The 11229-nt window shown below is 45.4% G+C and overlaps 2 protein-coding genes across 2 annotated transcripts; both read left to right on the forward strand.

The window, feature by feature from the left end:
* Positions 1 to 2846: 2846 nt before the first annotated feature.
* On the forward strand, positions 2847 to 6792 carry CDV56_100612 (uncharacterized protein; the record flags this gene model as incomplete). The annotated part of the gene is made up of 5 exons (XM_026754231.1): positions 2847 to 3261; positions 3614 to 3814; positions 3910 to 3916; positions 3978 to 5160; positions 6034 to 6792. Coding segments are annotated over 5 exons (2565 nt in total), but the record flags the coding sequence as incomplete, so codon positions are not given.
* A 922-nt stretch (positions 6793 to 7714) lies between these two features.
* CDV56_101378 (uncharacterized protein) lies at positions 7715 to 10140 on the forward strand (the record flags this gene model as incomplete). Its single annotated transcript, XM_026754997.1, has 5 exons — positions 7715 to 7843; positions 7890 to 9016; positions 9066 to 9288; positions 9341 to 9898; positions 9949 to 10140. 5 exons carry the CDS (start codon positions 7715 to 7717, stop codon positions 10138 to 10140), a joined length of 2229 nt encoding a protein of 742 aa, XP_026609622.1.
* Positions 10141 to 11229: the final 1089 nt, after the last annotated feature.

Consider the following 11229-nt stretch of genomic DNA (forward strand, 5'->3'; position numbering starts at 1 on the left):
ACGGGGTCACGTGACATGGCTGTTCACGACATTACTTAGTACAGAATCACGTGACCTAGCCTGCCTGAGGCAGTTCGCGAGTGCTCAGTGAGCTCGAGCATTCAGCGGGCCTTGCCCGCTACATATATACTATAGTCTATAGCTTTATATATAGAGATAATAAAAATAAACTATAATAACCTATAAGGGGGTTATTATTAGTATAAACATATCTTAGAAAGTATTAAGTATAGATACTACTAGTATAAGTTAGTATAAGATATTAAGGTATATATAGATAAGTGTAATATCTACTAGAGAATTATAGTATACTAGTATAAGCCTTATAGTAAGCTAGAACTACTACCTACTCCTACTAAACCTATACAGTAAATAAGTATAGACTTTATTATAGGTCTCCTACTATCTAAGTAACAGGGAAAGGTGTATAATATAATCTTAGTAATAGTTAACCTATATATAAAGTATTTACTCTATATTCCTATAAGAAAGGATATTAATATAATATAGCTAGTAAAAATACTCTATAAGAGAGTTATATTGCTTATAGGCATGCTAGAGAACCTAGTATTAGATAGGGGTAGTTTATTTACTAGCTTATTCTAGTTAACTCTTTACTACTGCCTTAGTATATATAGAAGGAGCTTTCTACCTATAGACAGATAGGCAGACTAAATATATAAACTAGGTCTTAGAGTACTACCTATACGCATATATTAGCTAGATATAAGATGACTAGATATACTAGCTACCTATTATATAGTTTATTTATAATAATACTATATATAGTATGCTAGATATATTGCTATACTATATACTTATAGGGTTTAAAGTAAACCTATAGATTAATATATTAACCCTAAAGGATATAAAGATACTAGCTACAGCTAAGAGAGCTATAGAGATAAAGAAGAATTATATAAAGCTATAGGTCCTGCTTATAAAGTTAAAGAAGTAGATAAAGAAGTAGTATAATAGGAAGTATACTAAGATATTACTAAATATTAGTAACTATATAATGCTAAGAGTAAAGAATATCACTACCCCTAGGCTAAACTAGAAGCTAGTAAGCAGAATGCTTAGCCTATTTAAAATTATTAAGAAGTAGGGTAAGTAGTTATATAAACTATACCTACCTAAGTTATATAGAAAGATATATAATATCTTTTATGTATCCCTATTAGAACTATATAAGGGAGATGCTAAGAGAGTACCTTACCTAGGGCCTATAGTTATTAAAGGTAGTAAGGAATAGGAGATAGATACTATCCTTTAATACTAAAAAGTATATAGTAAAGACTAGTACCTAGTCTAGTAGTATAAATAAAAAGATAAGCATAATATATAGGAACCCCATAAGTATATTAAAGATACTAAGGCCTATAAGTACTTTATAAAGTCTATAAGGTAGAAGGCTTAATTAAAAGATAAATAAATTATATTAGGCCTAAAGGCCAGCATAGAAGGTATATAAAGAATAAATAAATAGATATAGGCTTAACCCCTAGGGGGGGAGTATCTAGATTCTATATTATTATTAGTTATGAACTACCAGAGGTAAAAGATACAGACTTACCTAGTAAAAAACTAGAACCTATATAGTAATACTACTAGTAGAGTAAAGAAGAACCCTATAGGGATAGCTATAGCTATAGAGGGTGTAGAAGGAGGTAAACCTAGGGGTAGGGTAGGTATAGGGGGATAGGCTAATGTAGGTATAGTACTATAGGGTAATAAGCTGTTATTAGTATAGATCTAAGCCTTAAAAGCCTAGGCTATAATAATAATAGCTACTAATAATACTACTCTATTAGTAGTAGGAGTATAGTTAGTAGTATAGGTAAGGGGGATTATATAGTAAGCTAGTAGTAAAGCTATAGTAGGAAACTACTAAGGAGTAGGTTAATAGATATATTAAATAAAAAATACTAAAGAGTAATATATTAATAAGTATAGCTAGTATATATTAGTATAGTAGGAGTACTTCCTCCCTATATAAATAGTAGGTGCTTAGAGGTACTAGTAATAAAAGAATATAGGCACTATAATAGTAGGTATAGGTAGTAAAGGAGGTAAAGGAGGAGGTAGTAGTAGCTAAGTATAATAACCACCCCCCCCTACTATAGGCTATATAGCTACTATAACTAGTATAATAACTAGTATAAGCACTATAATAAGAGGGGTAGCCTAGACCTCTATAATAAGGAGTATTATTAGTAGTATTAGCAGTAGTATAACTACTATAAGGATGGCTATAGCTAGTATAGTAGGTAGAGGTATTAGTATAATAAGGTATTCTATAAATAGTATTAGTAATTATCTAATTTTTAGTACATGTAGTAAGGGAATTAATATATTTATAAGCTAAAGGGGTAAGAGCTAATAATATAAAGGAGATAAAGAAAGAATGCTAAGAAGAGTACTAAGCTAATAAAAATAATAAGAAAGATACTTTAAGAAGTACTAAGGATATAGAATAAAGTAAATATATATAATAAAGAGAGTAGAAAATAAAGGAAATATATTAGCTATTATAGATACTATAGAGGAACTAGTAAAAATAATAATAAAGAACCTAAAATATTATAATCCCTATAATATAAAGATAAGAAAATACTCTCTATATAAGAAAATAAGAGTAATAAGATTAAAAGCATTCCTTATATAAGAATAATAATACTAGAAGTAATCTCTATACTAAGAGCTATATATATTTAGTTAGAAGACTATATAGTTATATTAATATAGGTAAATTATAAAGGCCTATAATAAGAGAATCTATAACTATAATTACTTATAGAGAATAAAGTAATATAAATCTTATAATTATAAAGATAATTAAGTAGCTTATAAAGGAAGTATCCGATGACACGGTTAGCGGGGCGCTGGAAACGGCCCCCCATTGCACCGTCCGCCTGCCGCCCGCCACCGCCTGCCGTCGACGGGCATCCCACTGCCCTTTGCGGTATAGCGCCCGCCGTTTCGAGAATAGCGTGGAGTCTCGCCGCTTTTACGTGCCTGCCCCTGCCGCCCCAACGCTGCCGCTGCATCTATATAAGCCCGGCCTCCCTCCCTCGAACGACCACGCACTCTCTCTTCCACTTTTCCCTCTTCCCGTCCCACGGCGCCCAGTGTGCACTGTCCCCCCGCCCCCTTTTTTTTTTCTCAAGATGCCGCGTTATCCGGACATGCTCCTTTTCCAGCACAGCGCCATCTCCACCTTCCTCGCTTCGCCCCCTTCAGCTGCGGCGTCGACGACAGGTTATTTGGACGATTGAGACGTGAAGTCCTTGTGACCATTACTTCGATTGGTCGATGAGCCTATCCACCACCTGTGATTCTGCCCAGTCACTGACTCTTGTGATTTGGGGACCTTCCGCGCGGCGTTCAGCAACCTGGGAGTCTTTGGCTAACACTTCCCGTCAGCCCGTTTTATCTTTTCCTCGCACCGTTTTTGAATCCCCTTCCTTCTACCTCGGTGCAGTCTTCGATATGAGGAACCTGGTTCACTGCTTGCCATGGGCTTCCAAGATCCGACATGGGGAGGGCAGTTTCTGGATCGTCCAGCTACCACGCCTGTCCCGCAGCCTGCCGGTGCCGCTCGGGTGAACAGGGTTGCATCTCTCCCCTCCACGGCCATCTTCCGGACCCCACTGGGATCTGATCACATATCCCTACCCTGCTCCACCAGCCAATGGCAAAATTGCCGCATCCGTTTTATTTCCGTGTCTTGGGCATGCGACGCTTGGAATTGCAGTCAAGAGATGCGATTGGGGCCAGGCACCAGATCTTGGTTTCAGCCCAGCGTACGCAGGTGAGCGTGGGCACGTCAGCAGACCGGTCATGATCTTGCGGGCAAGGGGATTTTGCCTCGCCGCTTCTGGCGATGCTGGACAGTAACGGACCCAGGAGCGAGGTATAAGGGGACGATTGGGCCCCACGAGACTTTCGGGCATCTCACGTTGATTCTTCCACAGCCTGCCCTTCCTCCCCCAGTTCCGTTCTTTCTCTCGTCCTTCAAACCGCATCTCTACCGCCGTGTTACACCTCCAAAACTACCCCGATTCCCACAATATGCTTCCTGCATTTCAGATAAATAATTTCAAGCCATGGACCCCTCTTCCCGCGAAACCGTATCCACCACACAGAACACTCAATGCGTCCTCCCCACAAACCTCAAATACCCCTAAACCTGAGCCCTGTCATGTTCTACTTCCAGGCACTTTACTGCCTCCCAAACATCACCTACCGGCGCGACCACCGGCCGAAGTCTGCGTGCATGTCAGTGCCAACACCCAGCTGGAGACAGAGACATTCGGGCGTAGTACCGCGTCTCGACAGAGTTCTGTGCCCCATGTTCCTGCTCCGGATCTGATCCGCCCCTGCTATGCTCAGGACGAGACTAGAACCCCTACCAAGCCGCCTGGGTTCCAGGAAGATGACGCAGCGCGTAATGTCCCATCTCCGAGTGCATCTAGCTCGACCGATAGTCTAGAGGACTTCCTCAGGATACCAGACTCCCTCCAAGACAACATCCCCATTGATCCGGTGATTCTTGCCAATCTCGGGCCTTGGGAGAGTGACGACTTCCAGCTACATGCCCCCCTAGCATACGGCATCACTAATCCGGAGACAACCTGCCTGTATCCTGAACCTCCAGCCATTCTCAGCAGTCCAGCTAGCCGTTTTGAAGTGCCTGGCGAAAGGGATGGTAGTGATAATGGCGGTATTCAGGGAAGTCGTTATGGCGGCCAACGAATGCAAACTCCCTCGCCCGGCACCGGACCAGACCAGCCTTCACCTGATAACCATGGGAAGCACCAGATTAAGCGAAAAACACGAAAATCTGACGGCGGAATTCGCAAGCCACCTCGAGTTCGCTCCACGTCAGTACCCAGAGATTCCTTTGCTGCCCTTCGGTCTCAGTTCACGTCTCTACCACTGGATGACCGTTTGCAATTTCTATCCTGGCTATTTGAAGGTGCACTATCTCACTGCATGTCTGACACCTCACAAACAGCATGTGAAGAATTGAAGGCACGGGAAAGCCGCCGCTCAAGGCCCCGGCCTGAGATCGACCAAAGTCGGAGTGTTCGCAAGAGTGTCCAAACGAACCCGAGAAAGGGTATGCCGTGGTCCACGGAAGAGGTGGACCTCCTGGTGAGGCTGAGGAAGGACGAAGGTCGATCATGGTCAGATGTGACGAGGGTATTCTCGAAGCAGTATCCAGGGAGAAGTCAGGGCGCGATACAGGTTTACTGGTGTACGACTCTCAGCAAGAGATCGGGTTAATATTCTTATAAATAATGACATGTGGCTGTGAATACTGTAGTTGACAATGGAGAGATCGCTAGCTGAATATTATAAGGAATCTGTTGATAGACCTCTAATAACCTGGGGATGAACGTTAACTAACGTAAATCCCGGTCAACCCGATCTCCCGGTCGACCCGATCACCCCAATACACCATATAAAATGCCATTTTTAACCCTGAATATCTCAACCACCTTAAATCCAATGGTTTTAAAAAAAGTACCTAAGGTATAACTATCTATTAGGCCTGCCTAGGCCCACTTTTAAGTACTAAGACACTTTAATACTCTAGATATATAAATATATAATAAAATACAATAAAATACAGCGTAATTTATATTACTGGAAGAACTATTAGGTTTCAGGGGGTATAGATAGAATATATATTAAGGCTATATATATAAAGCCTATATACATCGTTATATCATATATAAGACTAAGATGGTTGAGATATGAAGCATTAAAAAAAGGCTATTTTATATGGGATATTACGGTGATCGGGTCGACCGGGAGATCGGGTTGACCGGGATTTACGTTAGTTAACGGGACTTCGAGATTAGTAATCAGAAATCGGGCGCAAACAGGTGCCCAGATGCCGCATACCGACTCCCGTTCTGTTTGTGTCACGCATGGTGTCCCAACAGCAGGTCATTTCTGCTGGCTCTTTGGAATCAGATTTATCGCTAGCTATGCCGGACGATATTGCTGAATTACGAAAAGAGGCAAAACGGCGACACAAAAGAAGCGGAACGGCGACTGCAACCCAACACTCTGTTTAACCTTCTCCATCGTTGCCACGACTCCCTATCACAGGCGATCCGAGTTGAGACAAATGCGACCCTGACAACCCAAGGCGGCGTGACCGACCCGGTCAACCGACTATTTCCCAAGCGCATCGTTCCTTGTCTTGATTTCTCTCAGCTCCAGGAGCAGATCTGGAAGAACCTTGACCGCACAGCCAACTTTACCTCGCATCCGCTGTTTCCTTCCGATACCCAGATAGACTATGTTGCGACAAATATCCAGAACAAGCCGATTTTCTCAAAAGCGACCTTATGGAATTTCGAGCGAGATACTGTGGATAACTTTGTTGAAGCGATTATTGAGGCATTACGAGGCGATAAAACTTTACGACAGGAGTTTGGTATTGAGGGTCGAGTGGCTTTTTATGACCGCACAAACTCAAGCTCGCTGGATGACACTCTGGAGCAGATTCATATTAGTGACGCGCCCCATCCAACAACAAACACCGACCGCGGGAGAGGTAGAAGAAAAGGGAGGGGGAAACAAGTGGCACAGAGTCAGAAGAGGGCTCGCTCGGGAAGGGGACGCAATCGCCGCGCTGATCAGTTCTGTGTTCATGTCGTGGCTGACGAGCGCCAGATACCAGTTTATGCGGTAGAGTTTAAAGCCCCTCATAAGCTCACGGTCGCTGAACTAGTTGCGGGCTTGCACGAACCAAATAAGGCATGCCACTAGGGCGGCTGGGACAGTCTATGAATACTACTACGAGCGTGTCCCAGGACCAAGTGTGCCAAGGAGGGTCAGGAAAGGTCTAAGACAGAAAACTAAACGAAGGCGCCTGTCCAGCCTGGCTGCTGCCTGCACATCATGATGGTTCTCTGCCTCTTGATTGACGAAATGTGTTCCAGTAACGCAGCAGTCATAGCCTCATCACCGGCCTCTAATTGGTTGCCTGGAATGTCAACCGATCCTTCGTTCGGAGATTCACCTAGTGGCAAGCGGCCCCGACTTTTCACCATCCTAGGATGCTGGATTGTCATTGTGCTCTCTCTGCCTAGCTACCTACATCGCCCGCTGGAGAACAAACTGGGCACTAAGAGCAATTGTTTACCGTCGGCGGTTTCAGTCCAAGCCAACTCGCAGGACCGAATGGCCTCTGGTGCCATAATGCTCTGCAATGGCTGTCATCGCCACGCTCTGATGAGAGTTCCTGGCCAGCCATTTGCCTACGGTTGACGTCAATGATCCAGGAGAGTGTAAATCGGGCAGTTTGGGTTGAGGATATGCCTATATAAGGGGCATTTGCACCATGTTAAGGAGAATCTATTGGTTCCCCTGGTGATGGGGCCGCGCACAGGATGTTGCCGGCCAACTAATATGACCATAGGCCGTGTCCTGCCTTCGACTGGGGGATGGATGGTGGAGCAATGATAGCCAACCAAGCACTCTCCTTGGTAGGCACCCTGGCTAGTCAGCCACCCTGCTGACCACCTTCCCCTAGCTCGCATTCTACCATCCTAGGATGCTGGAACGCCCGGCCAGGATGGTAGGACGCCCAGTGCCACGGCTATAAGTATGGCCACCCCCTTCCTTCTCTCCGGTCACTTTTACCCTTAGCAATCACCGATATTCTCCTGAGTTAACCTTGCTTTCAACCATGTCGTCTGATAATGTTGTTGTCCACGATCAGACATCAGGAATCAGAGATGAACTCATTACACTACTGGAACGAGTTGTTGCTCTGATTGCTTCCCACACAATCCTTGATCTCCAGGAAACGCCAAAGGTACGTGTTTTCCTTGAGATAAATAACATGCTGATTATCTCACAAGTTCCGCATAATTATTCGTCAACTTTGCGAGACAGCCCCCGATGTCGCACAAGCCATTGTGGGAACAATCCAAGGGAGTAACAAACTCGGCTCACCCGCAAGGGCGGCTGATACGAAGGCTGTCCCTTCGAAACGAAAGCCAGACCTAGATCCCTCCTATCGTCCATCGAAGTCTACCAAGATCAACAGTTCCTCGTGCCATGCGGAATCCATCCTCGATGTTGACCGCCGCGAGGTAGGAGGGCACGCTGCGGAAGTCGATAAAGCTTGCCGTACAGTGACCACGGCGAGCGAGAATATTAAATTGGACGCGGAGGTACTGAAGAGGACTCCAGAATCAAGTGAATCCGGAAACCCCATGCCGGACCTTTTGACCGAATTGATACCGCCTGCCGAAAAGACCCCAGCTGCAAGCCAGATTGAAGATAGATCCTCGCCTCAAACTGAGGAGATTCACCGAGAAAAAGTGCCAGCGTTAGCTGAGAGCCCCGATTTATCCCGCTCATCTATACCAAAATCTTCCATTATGGAAGCCCCACCGGTCCAGAAGTTGATTGCCGAGGCTGCCCGGACCCTCTACCAACTCAGCCAACACCAGGATGGCGTCCCAAAGGATGTGCACAGGAGAATCCTCCAGTCATTGCAAGGCAGCCAACCGGAGGCACTTGCCGCGTCTACTAGTAATGCATGGTCCGATGGGTCGATATGGGTACGCGTACTTGAGATGGGATCCTCCCGGCAACGCCAAGTTACTATTTTTAACATGCTGGAGTATATGGGAGCCTGGGAATGGTATGATGGTCAAGTGCGACGAGCCCAAGGGAAGATCTTGACCAAGAAGGGTAAGCAGGTGGACCGTCGAGGGGCGACGATGCATGTGTTGGATGAGATGCAAAATACTCCAACGAACGTGGATGGCGAAGGAAGGTGGATCAGTGGGCTTGGAATGGTTGCATTGAACCAAGTCGAACCAAGCCAAGAGTTAACGGGTAGTCCTATCAGCGTCACTAAGAGTGACAGACGCCAGCAGAGGAGACATTTCAGCGTGCAACTTAGCAGAGGCCAGAAATTGAGTACGAAGCTGGTCAAGAATCTAGGATTTGGGATACTGTTTAGTCGAAAAATATGGTAAGTCAACATTCTTGTCGATAACTTCTACTCCGCTGATAATAACTAGGGAATACACTAAGATGAGCATGAATCAACTGGATGATCTGATTCAGTCTGTCCAAGCAGATCCCCAGCATATAAAGCTCCTCCAGATCCTTGGCCCACAGCTTGAGCGGCTTGTGAACATCGGTTCGCCGGATTTTCGAGTTTTTCTTACTAGTCTAAAGGAAGCGGGCTTGATTTTAGAAGATGAGGCCCGAGAATTGCAAGTTACCTTTCCCTTAGAGGATGTAAGTAATTGCTTTAGCAGTATCGGGCTTTCTAACTGGGGAAATGAAACAGGAAGCCCTACCCCCTGGCAAACTGGATGCTGCTGTTGATCACTTGGTTGAACGAGTCAAGACCAAAGTGTTGGACCAGACCGCACTCAGTCCTAATGACACGTTGGCGGTGAATGGAAGCATGGAGTTAGAAAATACGATACTTCAACACCTTCGTCCAGGCCAACGGCTCGACGCCTGGACGATCTTCGCGGCCATGCAGATATTTGACCGGCCAGCATTTGTTCGACACGACAAAAGCATTCCACTAGATGAGATCATTGAGATTGAACCAGTGAAGCGAACCCGACCATTTAGACGGCCGCTGGCCGAGTGGGCTAAGAAGATTTCGAAGTACCGACGACTGGCTAAGGATACCTTTGGAGATCCTGTTCCATTGGTGTACTTTTGCCCTATCAACCACACAGACAGCCACTACACGCTACTGGAAATCAATGAACGGGAACAGGCGATTCGTCATTATGACTCACTACCTGATAGAGACGGTATTGGCCAGACCCGGATATCAAGACTAGTGCAAGAGGAATTTGGTCGCCTAAGGTTTTCTTACCAAGAAGCCGTAAGTTAAAGCTGCCCCAACTTTATTTATGATGAATAACATGAAGTCAGCCTACTCCACAACAGAGCGATGCTTGGAGTTGTGGTATCAGAGTTATTTGGAATTTCCGATGCTTGTCAAATGGTCTGCCTATTGGTGGGTGGAATACACTGCTGGACCCGGAACCCATGACGCAGGAAATCATTAAGGGCCTCGTCACTTGTGTTGAGGATAATGCCATGGAGAGATACAGACGTCGATAGATGATATGAATCAAGAGACATCTCCTGTTTTGCATTTCTGCCGTATCGCTTTGATGTTGGTGCTTGAAGTCTACGCAAGTACGTTGGGAAGTGGGACCCCAGAAGGGTTGCGTGGCTCGAACGTCTTGGTAGTATTGGGCGGCTAGGTCGAGCCAGTGCCCACCGAATCTTGACTTGCTGCTCACCACCGGGAGGACGCGCTGTGGTTGGGCGAGCCACCACGCCAATCGTCCCAAATTAGCCAGCGGCTAGAGCGTGCCAATCAACGATGCTAAACCGCCAAACCCAAACTCCGTCCGCAATAACAATTTCGACAAACAAAAACACCAAGCTCCCTCCAAAAACAAGACTGTGATTCGTCCACGCGTTTGTCCGATTGAGGTCCACAACTTGACAAAAGGTGAATGGGTAGGTGTGAGAGGGAGACCGAGGCTAAGAGGGCGTACCAGTCTATGGTCCTCCACATGTTCTCGACAAGCTTCGCGACAGGACGGGAGTTACTCAGCAAGAAGGCGAATGACTGGCAGCCATATAGCGATATGAAGATCAGCAACGGAATTTCAATCGTGATTTAGTGAGGTGAGGTGAGGTGAGATTACCTTCAAGGTTTAAACTACTGGTGCACAGACAAGCTTAAACGTGACACTTGAAGCCGGCCGTGATTTACATTCGAAGTCATATCGCCATTAGTAGGCTGCTATGGAGATGGCGCAGAACTGACCCTGCAACAAAATGACCAGAAATGAGTTACTTCCACACCGTGAATTTAAATACTATTGCGTAAGAATCGAGATAAATCGGCGACAAATGTAGGACGGTCAGGGTGATTGACCGGCGTTTCTTGTACCGCTCTGTAGGCACCATGAAATCGATCTTCCACCGCAGTGAGCGCGACTGCGGCGCTAACTTAGTCTGTTAATCCATGAGTCAGCTCCGCATCCGCCTTGGCCCCGTCGATTGATTGATTGATTGATTGATTGATTACGTCATCCGAACCGGCCCAGCCGCCCCGAAGGCAGCTATGCGGCTTGTATCCTAATCGACGGTCGCCAGCTTCGACCTTATGTACATGAAATTAAAATGTATATC

Source organism: Aspergillus thermomutatus (genome assembly GCF_002237265.1).
Source record: "Aspergillus thermomutatus strain HMR AF 39 chromosome Unknown NODE_460, whole genome shotgun sequence".
Classification (NCBI taxonomy): domain Eukaryota; kingdom Fungi; phylum Ascomycota; class Eurotiomycetes; order Eurotiales; family Aspergillaceae; genus Aspergillus; species Aspergillus thermomutatus.